Below are 15,860 nucleotides of genomic sequence, written 5' to 3' on the forward strand. Positions count from 1 at the left end.
CACCAAGTGGAATACTCCTGTGGCGTGTCTGGACTGGATTCCCCTGAGAGGTTACACCACTTTGCCAATGCTACAGTAAACATCACATCACACCGCCAAGACCTACACCGATGTGTGGGATTTTGACATCTGTGGAAAAAAGACAACTGCACAATTCATTCTTCACCTCTTAAAATCCAAAATGTCTACAGAAAAATAAATCCCTGAGCATTTGGCATAGAATTTAACTTAATTTTATTAAAATAGTGAAGACAACTTTCTCACCGAGCTGACATTAAAACATTTGACCTGCTGAATGAGACATGGGAATTATTCCAAATCACTTTTAATATTCTAAACAACGACCTAAATCGTCCAGCTCGTTACAGCGAGTGCTAAAAACGTTTGGACATCTCAGATACTGTTGTGGAGAATGACAAAGTAAACTACTGCTTTTGCCAAAATGTGCAAAGTCATCATCTTCCACGGTTACCCTTGCTCATCGTTCGACAGGCTTTAGTTGTCACTTGAAAACAAAATGTACTGATGTAAAAGACAAAAAAAAAAAAAAGAAAACATTTACCATATCCAATCCATTGTCTTTTATGACAATGCGAAAATATATATTTGTGGGTTTCCTCCTTAAGCAGCTGAGTTTTTTTAAAGGTCCTCTTAGAAAAAAAAAGAAAAGAAAAAATCAGGCGACAAAACAGTTGCTTTACATCCAAGCTAAGACGGTGCAATGCTCTTGAGTTTCCTTCAATGTCCATGCGTGATGTTCGTGCATGTATATACAAAAAGGCACCTGCATATTTGTAATGCGCAGCAAAAGGGTAGACTCTGTCATCACCCTTTTTATTTGTAAATCCTACTGTGCCGCTATTGCTGTTCGCTCCCTCTGCTTGTCTTTCCTTATACTGATTAATGGTTTTAAAGTATACGCTGCGGGTTAGGGTGTAGTGAGGATTGCACTGCCGGATTCGACAACTATGGACATTGTTGGGACGGTGGATGGGAGCAGAACTGTCTATTGCTCTAAAAAACAGGCAGTCTGGTGGAGGTCAGAGTACAAGCATTGATATCCTCGGTGTGGCTGGCTCTGTGCAGGGACGGTTCTGAGGCACTGTGGTTTATCTTAGGCAAGGCGTGCTGAAGAAGCTCGATAGAGGACAGGATCTTGTATATAAAAAAAAAAATTTTTGAAAAGAATTAAATCCAGCTTGAGTTTGAAACGTGCAATAAGTGAGATGGAGAGAGCAAAAGCAGCAAATCACCTGTGGGAAGAGCGGCCTCTCATCTTTGGACTTCTTGATGCAGTCAGCGACCAACCTTTTCATTGCTTTGGGACAGTTCTTGTAGAGTTTACTAAGGTCAGGTGACAGATAGCCCCGTCCCACCATGAAGATAATCTGAAAGGGAAAAAAGATTTATTTTTTGCTAACTCACCACAGAAGCAATACTAAGACAACAGGTTTGAGGCTTATCGTACAGTACCAGTATAACTTACATGATACAAAAATGTCACATGGCAAGATTAATATTGACCATGCAATATATTCCATTTGATCCACATCATGAACCCAAACATGATATAATGACCAAGTCAGTGAAACATGAAAAGCGCACCCAGTAAACAGTACGACCCTGAAGCAGGCTGGCAGTAGATTGTAAAACTGTGCATTTTATTACGCTGGCTTTATAACGTCATTAGAAGTAAAAATGATGCGGAGACGGCTGCACTGCGAGATGTACAGCAGGTAAGAACCCTGCCGTGGGCACGGAATCTGTCATATAATGAAACCCCAAACATGCTCCCCAAGTCATCTGAGTATGAAAATGAGCCATACATGATCCAGGTCAGACTATGTGACCTGAGAAGGGACATAAAACCACACACATCTCGAGTTGTGTTGCCGATTCTAAAGTTAGGTCAATGGCTACACAGCGCAAAACCACAACCACAACCCCCTTCAGACAGCATGCTGGAGTTTTTCCACTAGCTTTTCTCCCCATCACACCTGGACCCAGTCAGAGCAGGACCAGATTTTTAGACACTACTTAAACTATTCATATAGCCCCACATCAAACACAATAGCTGTAACACAATATAATGAGAATATTTCTATCGTCTATTATTCTGGATAGAGAGCTTTACTTTTGTTGAATCGGTCCCCAAATTAATAGTGTGCGTAGGAGTTGAGCGTCGGTCGCCAGCCACGGCAAAAACAAGTTTGGGAAATGTGCAATATTAGAGCAGCAGCTCACTATTTTGGCTTAAGCTAATATGTTGCTAGCCAAAAGCAAATATTGTAGAGGAAGTGAAAGCTGAGTAACCCCTATGAAGAAACAGTATTCGGAAAGTTGAGAATAAAAAGCATCCATTGACATAAATCATGCATTTCTGGAGTTTATTATACCTGATCTCTGTTTGCTGTCTGGGCATATGGGAGCTCTCCTGTCATAAGCTCGAAAAGAACAATTCCATAGGAATAGACATCTGATTGGAAGCTGTATGGATTGTTATCCTGCATTCGTATGACTTCGGGAGCCTTTGAAGAGACAACATATTTCTTGTCACGAGTGTATTTTTCAAACATCTTATACAGTACAAATACGAAAGCTTGTTTACAAACCATCCAGAGAATCGACCCGGAAGGTTGCTCCACCTGATGCGAGCCACTCCACCTGGCCTTTACCGTTGCAAGACCGAAGTCGCCAATTTTTACAGTCAGCCCTTCATGCAAAAAGATGTCTTCCGTGCTGTCAAGGGTTCATAGCTTAAACGCTGAGACAATGCACATTATTGGAGATACAGGAACAGCAGTTGAGAAGGATACTGTTGGACTTCATGTCACGATGAATGATGTTCTTTGCATGTAGATAGCTGAAAAGGAATGCATCCAATGAAAATCGGTCATTTTGCATTTCAATCAGACAATTTCTTTGTGACTTACTCCATGCCCTGAGCCGTCTGCCTGGAGATGTCTATAAGCTGGATCATCTTGAAGTTGGTCTCCAGGACATGAATGTGTTTGTAGAGGCTGCTGCCCTCGCACCACTGGGTCACAATGGCCAGGTTGTCCTTTGTCATGTAGCCCATAAACAACAGGATGTTGACATGTCTGGTTTTTCTGGGAGCAAAGACGGGAATTGACGAAACACAATAAGATCAAAGACTGCAAGAGACGAATCGCCAAATGAGCATTTTGAAGAGGCGAAAGCTAATCTCCTGCATTATTTACCTTAGGACAGCTACTTCATTTTTAAATGCCTGCAACTGCTCCGGAGTAGGGTTGGTCACCTTTAAAATCTTCACTGCTACATCACCTATTAAATAAAATAAATAAAAAATAAAACAAACTTGCATTTGCTGTGATGCAACGTGCATAGCGACATGGTGAGCGTTCGTGACTGCACTCAAACGGGCCTTGACCCTTCTGCCCCCATCATTCCTACCATGCCATTTCCCTTTGTATACAGTTCCAAAGGAGCCTGAACCAATGCGGGACTGAAGATACACCTCACTGGCTTCAATCTCCCAGTAGTAACTGGAATCGCGCTTCTCCCGAGGCCTCTGGATGTTTACAAAATCAAAAAGGTTCAAATTTTATTAAACACCATTGACTAAACACAAAACAAACCACTTGGACAACATTAATAAGGTATCTGATCGAAGAAATTACAATTTTAATCTTCTCCTGAGTGTTGAAGGAAGTGGCCCGCTCTCGTTGGGCCGGGGCAGGGCTTTTGGCTTGGGACTGGGACCAGCCAGTAGGACTCTGGGCGGGGGAACTCCCAGCTGTAGAAAGTATAAAAGGGAATTAGGCCTTTGAATGGTTTCAGACGGATCACGTTGGTGACAAACACACAGATACAACTAAAGGAGGGAAATATTTTATGGTGACGCAGCAACAACAACAACAACAACAACAAAAACTTACCCGAGTCGTGATTTCGCATTGCATCCTAGAAAGACAACAAAAAACAGATCCCATCACATAAGGTCAACCTTCAATAACACAATGTAAAAGCAGGTAGCATGTTAGGAGGGCAGACTCGACAGAGCAGTACAAAATCATACTCCGCTTTCTAACCTTTTCTGGACTCTCAGATGAGGTCTCAACAAAAGACTGGGCGAAGTGGACAATACCTACTTTCCTCTTCAGCCAGAATCTATGGCACCAGGAGGTAGGGAAGGTATTCAGGCAGTCTAGCTACTCCCCAACAGGGGATGACAACAAGAGTGAGGGCAGCAGAGAAAATGAAAAGGAACACAGGGAAGGAAAATGAGGAATAGATAACAGGAATGAAAAGCTTAATATCAAGTAAGCATAACTGAAGAGAAGAATAAAAAATCTGCAGGAACTGCTGGTGGTGTAAGAGAGTCAACTTGAGTAAGGGAGGAGTTTGGAATTAGCCTTGCCCAGGTTACTTATTACAGAAACACATATTTATAACCAATCAGATGCAGAAAGATTGTTGGAATGCACGAGAAAGAGCCAGAAATCTTAAGGGAACGGGGGTCTGCACCGAGAGGTGCACCGAGAGGCCTGTGTTGCTTGTAGTTACCTCAATCGTACTGCCGTCTATAGGCAGGGTTGTGCTAACTAAGTTGACGTTTGGCGTTGAAGTGGAGCGCTGCCTCTGGGAAAGGCCGCCGACTGTGGGCGGGTAGGGCGTGGCATAGTTGAAGGCATGTGGCGTTGAATATCGGTGGGCAGAGCTGTGAGGGCGACAGAATGCAATCGTATGAACGGTAGCCTCTGAATCTTATCTGACATCTGATCTTTTCACAGCAAACGCAACACTGCGTTGCTGCTATTGACGACTAGCCAAGTTTGATTGTCATTGCAGTGTTTTGTGTACAACTGGACTATCCACTTCCAAGTTGGTGATTGATGGTTAGGCTTGTCGTGAGAGGCTTATGTATAGCGAAAAAATAAGTGTTCATTTTCAAATGCTTAGTAATTGATGCCACTATAGTATTCGCTATGTATACACTTTCTGGTGAAGGAGGAAAAACAGGAAAGATTGGGTTCATCTCAATTTATTGTGCTGACCCCTGTACATACAGAAGCGAGTTGTGTGCTTGACTGGTCGTCCTAAATAGCCGAACGGACCTTACAGTAGCCTAATTGCTCACACCCCCCCTCTTAACTCAAGCAACCACGAATCAAAAGATTACTCGTATTTCAAATTTTGGACCACTATACAACACAACAACCACAAAAAACAGCTCTTAACTCGAAAAATATGTCTACATACAAATACAAATATGGTGGTGACTAAGATTGAGAACTGAATTGGCCATTAAAAACAAATGCACTATTTGAATTTTTAGATTTGAGGGAGAACAAACCATATCATATTGTGCCTTTCGCTGTTGGCCTCTCACACTATCCTGGCATAAAAAAGGCAGTTTGCAAACTCGGACACCGGATCGAAGACATGACCTCCCCTCAGATTCGCTTAGCACTAGCTTGTGAATGCAGATCATTTTAAAACTGGAGCAAAAATAAAAAAATAAAATCAAATACCTCCCCTCAGATTCGCTTAGCACTAGCTTGTGAATGCAGATCATTTTAAAACTGGAGCAAAAATAAAAAAATAAAATAAACACCTTGTTGTTTTGCCAAGGTACAGCAAAGCTAAAAAGGAAAACCTTTCCGTAGATCGTCATGGCTGCGTATCGGTGTAGACACGTTTTCAGATACTGGTAAGTGAATATGAGACTTAATACATCCTATATACATACACAGACAGCATTCACTCATTCATATGATGGCAAAAGCCTACAGCTGTCTGTGTTGTCACGTGTTGATATATACCTCCAGTATGATACTGCACTATTACTGGAGTGTACTACATGGAGCTCACTACCAGAAAATCAAGTTTCAAAACAGTTCCCGGGATTGCTGTTCGTAGAACACCTTGCACGGCGAGTGTGCTAATTTGGCAGCTCATGGTGTTTTTAAATGGTTTGAAGTGCGACTGAAACAACAGGCTCTTTTCACATCTCCTTTTATATTAGCCCTTGGACTGCTAAGCCCCCTGTAAAGCTGAAAACGTCATTAGACACGGGATTTTATCCAATTCCTATTAAGGCTCTTTGTAAATTAGAACACAACCTGAACTGTGTAGCAAGCAAAAACATGCATGCCAAATGACATCATCAAACTGTGTAAAATTGAATGAGAGGTGTACTTTGCAAAAACATTTTTGGGAGAAACAGTATGTTAAACACCTTAGTTTGAATGAATATCGGTCAACCGGAATAAGCTCGATACTTTCATCTAAAATCAGACATAGTGACACAATAGCCATCAAAGCCAACTTTTGGGTTTTTCTTCGCCCCAACTTGCTGTCGAGTTTATACGATACCAATGGATTAATGGTTAACCTAATTTGCCTGCTTCCAGCATAATGTCAGATGCACAAAAGGAAAATGCCAGAGAAAAATATGTGATGTTGTATCGAGTGTGAATCTGTGTGCTAACTATATGAAGAGACACACCTTGGAAAGCGAGTTAATGATTCTCTCATTCGCCGAGATGTCAACGAGGGAAGTGAAGGGGCACCACTCTCACCGGGTGTTGGGCACAAACTGAAGAGAGAGACATGGGGTGACTAAACCTGAAATTGTCGCTATAGAGTGAAAAACACTTATCAAACTGGGACACTTACAGGAGTTGTCGGATATTGCTCCAGTCCACGCACATTGTGGGTACTTTGGTGCTGCAGTGCTCGTGGAACTTGTAGCCACACGTTTGGCAACGGAAAGCATTCAAAAGAAACTTCTGGCAAATGTCACAGTATGCTAACTTCAGATAGGTTTTCCGGACCTGCAACATGAACAAGATTTGTACATTTTTTTATGTTTTTGGAAGAGACAATTATTTGGGAGATGTCAACAAATGCTTCAGATACTCACAAAATTATGTGTGGTCAGAGGAACATGATCCAAAACTTCCACCAAGAAATCTTCGCCAATCAGGGAGGTTAAGTCTGTGTTCCAGTCCATTCGTAGTTTTTTACTGTCCCGCACATAATAGCAAAATATTTAAATGGAAAAAAAAAAGCAGCGAGAACATCATCCATCCATCCATTTTGAAGCTTACCTCCTCTGCCCAGGGTGTAATCTGAAAACAGCACAACACTGAGGCTGCAGGCCTCGCACGTTTAAGCCTTTAATCAGGCAGCTCTGCAAAGTCATACCCGGCCGTACGTTTATCTAGAGGAGACAATGAAAATTTGAGCCTTTGAGCATAACTTTGTGTGCCTTCAAGCGGTTTCGCCAGCAGAATTTCCTCAACAAGCAACTCCTGCAGTACCAGTAGGCCATTTTCTAAACGTGTGTGTGTGTGTGTGTGTGTGTGTGTGTGTGTGTGTGTGTGTGTGTGTGTGTGCGTGCGTGTATGTATATATATGTATAATTATTCTTATTTTATTTTTTTAATTAGCTCACCACAGTGCGCTGCTGGTTTGGGAGGTAGACGCGGATGGTGTCTTCGGGTAACTTGCTGTCATCCGAGGAGCGACGCTGGCAGGGAAATCCCTCGACCCTAGTCGGCGAAAGGCACGGGCCCTCGAAGGCAGAGTCCTTCATTCCAAAGCCATTGCTCAGGGTCTTCCATGCTCCATGGAGGTGCTCCATCAGTAAAGCCTAGTGCTTTCAACGGTCTGGGAAAAATAAAAAATAAATTGAATGCTTTAAAAGCTCACATCATCAGCTGACATAATCAATACTGCATTAGTCCGTTTTCGAAACGAGAGTGATGCAGTGAGGAGACTCCGTGTCAAAGTGTGTGAAACTAACCCACAGCAACGAATAGGGGGTAGACATTTCTGTTAAGTATATTGCCCTGTCAATTTTATAGAGCACTGAGCATTACGAAATATCTTGCATGAGATGCCATAATTAAGAAACGTGTTGATTCAAAATCAAGTTCATCTCAGGTGGATTTATGTGATAAATGTCAAGTGATGACTGCAATCTTCTCAGAAGTAGTGAGTGAATTCTGACCAAGACTGCTGCTGAGCCAAAATGACAAGGACACCGTACCAAAGCAATTGCCAGGTAAAACCCACTAAATATAAATCACCTTTGTAGGTGTTTTGAGCAGGGTGGAGGTGACATGGTTTAGTTTAAACCAGCAGTGGTGCTGGTGATGTAATCACAACATATTAGAATCCTAAAGAGCAAGTTGGATATCATCTTAAACTATAAAATGGCTCGTTGGCTGATGATAAATTAGCAATCAAAAATACATAAGGAAAATCTGGTTTGGTTGTTAAGTGGTACTCGCTTGCTACTAAACCCAAAACACCACAAAATAACCTGACATATTGACATACGGGTCATGGTGGATTCTGCTTTGGTGCCATTTGGACACACACCAGTGACCCAAACATACTACACCATGTTTTTATTTCTGTGGTCTTTTGCCATAAACACGACACTTCAAGGTTCACTGTGTTGTGAGGACTCGAGGCCGTTAGACTCTACTGTAAACAAACAAGTCACCCAGATAACACAATTCCCAAAATGCTTAGAGAGAAAAAATAATAATAATAATCACCCATCCAATACTTTCCATCCTGGTGATAACGTGAACTTCACCAGATCTTTTCAGCAAGATTTTGTGGTTAATTCAGATCATTCATATTCTGTCACAGCTTTTCTCATCAGATAACTATAATTCAATAATAGCAAACATAACCAATGCTGACTCAACGTTATTAACGTGGATGCCTCGGGGCTGAGGACAAGTATAAAAACACACTTTGGTTAAAGCATCGTGTTGACATAAACCCTCAAAGTTACATCAATGTGGCAACAAAGCCGACCCACAAGTATGTGAGCAAACCTCAATGAAATGCAAAGGATCTTTAAAGCTCAAAACTGCACAAAGATGACAATATAGTATTGGCACAAATGGTGAAGCATAACAGCAAACTATATGTCACATTTTTAAAACGATTCAGTTACATGACCAAAAATAAAAACATGAATGCATGGTTTGGGGGGGGGGGGGGAAAGAACACCACAATAAGTACAATATTTTAGGCGTATTGTTCTTCAATGGGGTATTTCGGTTGTGCTGTAGGGAAAAGTGCTGCGTTTGCATCTACCATGTAACGTGACCTGTCTGAAAGAAACCAGATATCTTGCTAACGTGCAGTGCTTTGCAGTGAGTGTGCTCACTAAAAGGTCTGCTTCACATCACTGAAAACAGAAGGGGAAGCAAGGGGTGTGCCTCCAATTCAACTTGGTTTATTTTTTCATACGTGTAAAGGGAGGGGGGTTCTTTTACTATTACAGTGCATTTTCTGTATCATTCTGCACAAAAATAAGATCGGGTGCCAAATCTCACTTTCTGATCTTTTCTAACGATATTTCTACAGGAATGTAAAAGCAAAAATGATTTTTAACCGGTACGATCGCTATGTAGCGCGAAATTATGTCCTTTTCTATCTAATGTCATGCACCCAGCAGGTCAAACCACATAACGCAGACAATCGGCTTCTGCCAAGTCATAAATGGTGAAATCAATGACATTCGTGCCCATTGTCTTACGTCGAGTAACGCTGCATTAAATAGCAACAAAGGAGGAACGTAATAAAGTTAAATAATTCGTAACACTGCTGTCGCTACTACAGTGGTAGCCGATGTAGGCCCCCAGAAACGAACGCTATACTGTTCGCTCACACGCTTTACAACAATTTGTTTTATTCAGACTCGCTTTAAACAGTTGTCGTTAGCTTTTCCATGTAGCTACGAGAGTAACCGCGCTATATGCAGCAAATTGTGATTGAGTGCGTCTGCTTACCAAGAGAAGTTGGGAAAGTTGTGCTCCGCCATAACTTCAGGAAAAAGTGGCGTCGGTGACATCATCATATTTGCAACGCATTCAAATTGAAAACGACAAGTGACTTTGGCACTCCCAAAAAAAAAAAAAAAAACGCGTATCCCGTAAAACGTCGCGATAGTGAGCGGCGTGAAGGTCGCGGGCCGGTCGTCTCAAAACCTAAGATAAGTTTGATCTTCCCCAAAGTGCAGTTTTTAAGGCGAAGTTGATCGGTCCCTTAAAAAGTGACACGACGAGTGCATTCATTGTTGTGTTAAGTTGAGCGAAACTGTTTTAAGTCCAGCCCGTTCTCGACTCCTTTCGTCCAATAATAGTTACAATGGAGGGTAAAAAAGGTTTAACTCGCGGTGGCCTGCGTCCGTCTGACGAGTGACGACTGCGATTAACACAAGAGCTCGCAATCAAAACGAGAGACTAGCATCAATCCCACTGCTCTAAGGCCCTCCCACGCCAACCATGATGTTTTGCCCCCTAACACGAGAGAAACACACAGCGAAATCAGAGAACAAAAGCTTATATTGAATTGCGTGTCAGGCCAGGGAGGTCATCGTGTATTTTCACAACGTTGTAGATTGCATTTATTAATAATCCAGCTAATAAGTACTGTATGGTGTACTTTAAAAAAAAAAAAAAATCAACAAGGATCGACCCAGACTAGCGGGCTTCAGAAAATACTTTGCAATATAAACTCAAGTAAGTGCGCCATCATCTGGACATTTCGGGGCAATGCAACGGAATTTTCATTTAGCGCTAAGAGTAATTCAATAGAGATCCGGCCTTGAAATTTTAAATTCAGCCGTTGCCCCACCCTTTTTTTTTTTTTACAGTATATATTTTTCATCATATTATTGCATGCACCTGTACATTGCCCTGCATTTTAAATTTAGCAAAAAATGCATTGAAATCAGAAGTCATAGAAAACGACTGACATCTGGAAAAAGGTGGACTAATTATTTATTTACCATTAATTTATTCAGGTAAAGCAATTAAAACTGATTCTCATTTACATTACCTATCTGGCAGCAGACAGCAGAGTAAAAAAAAAAAAAAAAAACACACATTGCCTGCATCGAAGTCAGGCAAATGTACCAAAATGAAAATAGCAAATCCATTTTTCAGAAAATATAAAGTAGACACACTTGATTTAAATGGTAGGCCACACATGTAATCATTGGGCAACAATCAATCAAACTTAATTGTGTAAGGCCAGAACTGAGACTTGGACTTGAACTTATGAACTTATTTAGCCAATAAAAAGTTGAGAATTTATGGCATTTTTAATTATTCGTTGTCAATAGCATTTGTGGATGAAACACTTAGTACTTTTCAGATGTTTCCCCATTCGCGGGATTTTAAATAATAAATTAGTATAGTAGTATAGTGTATTTTCGACAAGACTGTTGAAGTGTACACTCATCATGTGATCATCATTTCTGAAGTGTCAATTTCTGCTTACCGATAGAGCCCCCCCAAATGTTAGATGACTGCTGGGGCTTGTCCAAACTGGAGTTGATTTATGGCATAAAAACCACTTTACCGGCATCCGAATCAATGTCTTCATTGATCCTGACTCCAGTATGAATTGCTGTGTTAAGAAGTGGAAGTAGAATATGATGTAAAAAATCTCAAAATAACTGTGCACTTACTCCCAACCCATCTAATTTTACATCTACATTTAGAAAAATGACATTCAATCTAGCAAAGGTCAGAAGTGTTAATATTGTTCCTATGATAATAAGGATAGGGCTTAGGCACTGTGGAATATTTTAAGGGACTCCTCCGTGTGTATATGTGTACCACTGTACAGTGACTCCTCTAATGGAATATGAGGAGCATTGCCTCATATTTTCAAAGCATATAACACATGTAATTGAATGGTTTATGTAAATGTTTCATTTACAATACGAAACAGTAATTACCATCGAGAGTGTAGCGTTGATAGCATTCCACCTTAAATGTGGAGCAGACTGCATCTTTCCCTCATATTGATTTTGACTGAACACTCAGGTTTGTTTGTTTGTTTGTTTGTTTGTTTGTTTGTTTGTTTGTTTGTTTGTTTGTTTGTTTGTTTGTTTGTTTGTTTGTTTGTTTGTTTGTTGGGATCCTTCAAGGCAGTCATTCATTCCACCAAATATGATTGTTCTGTCACTGTTCTCTTGTATTTGGAAAGATAATTTTAAAGATATTTTCTAACTCTTCAACCCTCCGCACGTCTTAATGTTAAAATAAACATTTTTATAACAATTGATTATATAACAATAAAATACAATAATACAATGTCTATTATTATTATTATTATTATTATTATTATTATTATTATTATTATTATTATTATTATTATTATTATTATTATTATTATTAGTCGTCATCCATGTTAGTCAATTTAAGGAAGCGAATGCTGTTTTGACCTGCTGATTGGTTCATTCATAGAGGCGGTGTCCAGACCTTTTTGCTTTTCATTGGTTGTTGTCAGAGCACGCGGCCAATCACTGCGTAGGTTATTACTCGTTTCCGTGAATGACAATTCAGGAACTCCTGCTCATGCTCACACCGCATGTAGCGCAAAAGAAGGAGGCGTAAACACTGACAGAGCTTTATAGCTATCGAGGTAAGAAATGAACCACAATTGTCCACTGCTCGTAAAATATTTAATACTGACGGATGTCAAACGTTTAACCAGTACTAGTTACTCTACCTGGTGAATTGGACCATTGGTCGGTTTTTAGTCAACTTGGTCGGTTTGAGCTCGTTTACGGAGCGTCAGGACCTCAGTCAGGCCTGCTAACAGTAGGCCGCCGCAACGACTTTGGCGTGTTTTTCTTGCGTGGGAAATCCGTAAAATTGCTTGCAAAAACTCAACGCAAAGCGTTTGATGAAGCAGTGAAAATGTTTTTGGGCCGGAGAAAGCCTTTTTGTGTCGGAGGCGGGAGCTTTATCGTCGACTGAAACGTGCCTTTCAGTCGTGATGGTGCGTTGGAGAGCTAGCATGGGTTAGCATGAATGTTGTGTCTCGACTGCGCAGCAACATCAACGTGACTAGGCCCGCGTTAGCATAGCTTCAACCTTTAGCATTAATTGCTTTCCACGGCGTCATCGACGCAGTTTCCAAGTTTGGGTAATCGTTTTGTTAAACATTTAAGCAAACGTTATTTTAGTCCAGTTAAAACGGCGATCTTTACAATCTCGGCGAATGTTAAACGCACATGAAACTACGACATGCTGTCATGGCCATTTTGATGTGGCGCTCTGCATTGGACGATTGAAAGTGATGCCAAAGCTTGTACACTAAACTCGTGGGCAAGCTCGCGTTGGGTTCGATGCAACAAGTTTTCTCACCGTCTGACAAATAAGATTATTGAAAACAAACTTTGCAAAGCGTAATTTAATACCTGTCCACCGTTGGGCACTGCAGATGAGGTGATTGATTACACATTATCCCTCAGTCTTCCCGACTTGATGTCTTCAGCACCAAATGGATGTTCGGCCAATGGTGTTCACGGCATGATTCCATCCTGTAAGTTAGCTGGGTAGTTGTAGATGAAGCTGAAACCTATAAGGTTAGAGATACCCCCTTGTTGGTTGTAGATTAGGAAAACCCTTGCCCAGGTCATAGCCTGCTCGATGTGCGCCGCTTCTGTGTCCATCCCAAATAAGCGTAGATTAAATTCAATGCTTGTTTTTCAAGTCAAGATTTGGAATCCAATCAGTGGATTGGATTCTTTTCCAAGCTGTGTGAATGCAATGGTATTTATAATGTGCTGTGATTGTTTACTCAGGTTATGGAGATGAGCTGCAGCAGCGAGTGCTTCGGATGTGGCCGTCCAGGGCACTGGATCAAACATTGCCCAAATGTGTGCGGGAGTGGCTCACGAGGACGTGGGCGAGGCAGGGGGCGAGGCAAGGGTACGAAATTCTAGTTAGGCCACACCCTCAAAGGATTTCTATAACATATTTTCATTGCATACTTTATTTGGCAATTTGGCCCTAGCATGATAAAGTAATGTAAATAATTCATAGCCCTTCCAGGTTGCATGGTTTAACCCTCGGTGTATGTCAATCCAGACTTGAACTGCTATCGGTGCGGAGAGTCAGGGCACTTGGCCAGGGACTGTGACCACCAAGAGGATGGTGAGCACTGCCATCTACTTATTCAAGATGGCCATTGAAGTTTTGATTGCGCCATTCAAGCACCATGTCAGTTAATATCTGTTGGGAAGCTGTTGACACCTTGGACCGCCCTTGTTTTTTTTTATCCCCTCCCCTGCTCAGCGTGCTACAACTGCCACAGGACTGGCCACATTTCTCGTGACTGTACTGAGCCCAAAAAGGAGAGGGAGCAACTCTGCTACACCTGTGGCAAGTCCGGTCACATGGCCCGTGATTGCGATGCCAATGAGCAGAAGTGCTACTCCTGCGGCGGCTTTGGCCACATCCAAAAGCTTTGTGACAAGGTGAAATGTTACAGGTGAGTATTGGCTATCTTGTGGTATTGTCTCGGTGTGGCCCTAAAGCCCTGATCCCATTCAACAGCAAACCACCATAGTTTTGAAATCAGCAAATGTTGCGTTTACAGCAGAATTTGTCAAGGTAGCAAACAGTTTGCCAAATTTTGAACATGTACAAGATTCCCTTGCGACAAGAAAAGTATGCGAGCATCCGCCCCATGTCAGGTGAACATCTGCGACCTTGAACGAACGCAACATTTGCTATCTTTGAAAACATTAGTAATTGTTCTCAGCTCAGTGAGATAGGTGCTTAACTGAGCTATTGTCACCCGTAGGTGTGGAGAGCTTGGTCATGTCGCCGTGCACTGCACTAAATCCAGTGAGACCAACTGCTACAAATGTGGAAAGGCGGGCCACCTGGCAAAAGAGTGCGACGAAACTGCATAATCGGTGCCCCCTGTTGCCCCTCCTTTTTTTCAGATTGATGGTTGGTTGTATTATTTTTCTCTGAGTCCTCTTCACTGGCCAAAGGTTGGCCAATAGAGGCTAGTCCCGGGCCAGTGAGCCTCTCGACATGTAACGAAAGGGGTGAAAAAAAAATCTTTCTGCATTCAACACAAAAATGTTTTAGTTTGGTAGCGGTGTTCTGTATAATGCTTTGTTTAAGGACCCCCCTTTCCAAGCCGCTGGTGATCAGAGATTAATCAATGGGACTAAACTTTGGAAACTGTAGGACCTCTGAGCTCGTGGAAGTGACTATCTTGTCAAGAGATGAAAGGGAGTAAAACCAAAACCAAACTTCCATGTATTGTCATTTTGGTTTGTTTTTAGTGGGTTGAGTTGGCCAAGGGGAGAATGACATTGAAACATTTCATATCATGATGCATTTCAGCACTACACGCAGCTAAGCAGGAGCCGACATTTGTTCTTGCAAAGATACAAAGCATTTTGGAGGTATCAAAGGAGGAACTTCTATTCTAGAACTCTGTTTACAATTTAAAGAAAATAAACTTGCTAGGCCGGGATAGGTGTTTTCCTTTAAAATGGCCTTGAAATTCTTTTTTTGTTTTGTTTTGTTCTTTTTATCTTGACAAATTTAAAACACCGTGACCAGTTGTCACAACAGGTGAATTTGGAGTTATTTGGGAATGAAAAGTTTTCACAGAAATCAAAATGTTATTTTTGTACAATATCACTTAGACTACTGTATAAATGCCATTTGCTTGTACTCAGTTTTTAAGTCGGAAGGAAAGTGCAACTGAAGTCCTAGAAAATAGAAATGTAATTTTAAACTATCAATAAAGCTGGAGGAGCACGGTGTGGACTATGTCTGAATTCTTTGAGTTGTTTATTAACTTCTTTGGCTAATTGTCATGTTTTACCTCTTGCTGAGCTTTATGTTCGGTTATGCTACACCTTCAAAACTTGGTGAAACCTTTAGCACAGTACATTTTGCATGTATAATTTTAGGTGCAATCACATTCGCACGCAAGAAGCTCAATAAAACTCGAAAGATGACCATAAAGCGTGTTGACAGATCAGCTCAGGTTTCCCTGTCAAATTTCAT

The 15,860-nt window shown here is 41.3% G+C and overlaps 2 protein-coding genes across 3 annotated transcripts; one reads left to right on the forward strand and one right to left on the reverse strand.

Annotated features, from left to right (window-relative positions):
• Positions 1–217: 217 nt before the first annotated feature.
• Positions 218–10,290, reverse strand: raf1a (Raf-1 proto-oncogene, serine/threonine kinase a). Of its 2 annotated transcripts, XM_049752301.2 has the most exons (18): positions 9,810–10,290; positions 7,445–7,659; positions 7,098–7,210; positions 6,911–7,013; positions 6,664–6,821; positions 6,494–6,583; positions 4,549–4,702; positions 4,074–4,193; positions 3,921–3,945; positions 3,663–3,778; positions 3,436–3,553; positions 3,222–3,306; positions 2,934–3,110; positions 2,817–2,863; positions 2,613–2,731; positions 2,397–2,528; positions 1,254–1,388; positions 218–1,155 (listed from the first exon to the last, which is right to left on the reverse strand). In XM_049752301.2, exons 2-18 carry the CDS (start codon positions 7,631–7,633, stop codon positions 1,015–1,017), a joined length of 2,022 nt encoding a protein of 673 aa, XP_049608258.1. In that variant the 5' UTR covers positions 7,634–7,659; positions 9,810–10,290; the 3' UTR covers positions 218–1,014. The 2 variants fall into 2 exon arrangements, with proteins under 2 accessions (XP_049608258.1, XP_049608259.1); XM_049752302.2 differs by lacking the exon at positions 4,074–4,193 and having other exon boundaries at positions 9,810–10,287.
• A 2,049-nt stretch (positions 10,291–12,339) lies between these two features.
• cnbpa (CCHC-type zinc finger, nucleic acid binding protein a) lies at positions 12,340–15,611 on the forward strand. The gene is made up of 5 exons (XM_049755771.1): positions 12,340–12,456; positions 13,625–13,751; positions 13,911–13,976; positions 14,118–14,313; positions 14,629–15,611. The coding sequence occupies exons 2-5, from the start codon at positions 13,628–13,630 to the stop codon at positions 14,738–14,740; spliced, it is 498 nt and encodes a 165-aa protein (XP_049611728.1). The 5' UTR covers positions 12,340–12,456; positions 13,625–13,627; the 3' UTR covers positions 14,741–15,611.
• The last annotated feature ends 249 nt before the right edge of the window (positions 15,612–15,860 follow it).

This window comes from Syngnathus scovelli, chromosome 2, assembly GCF_024217435.2.
Source record: "Syngnathus scovelli strain Florida chromosome 2, RoL_Ssco_1.2, whole genome shotgun sequence".
Classification (NCBI taxonomy): Eukaryota; Metazoa; Chordata; class Actinopteri; order Syngnathiformes; family Syngnathidae; genus Syngnathus; species Syngnathus scovelli.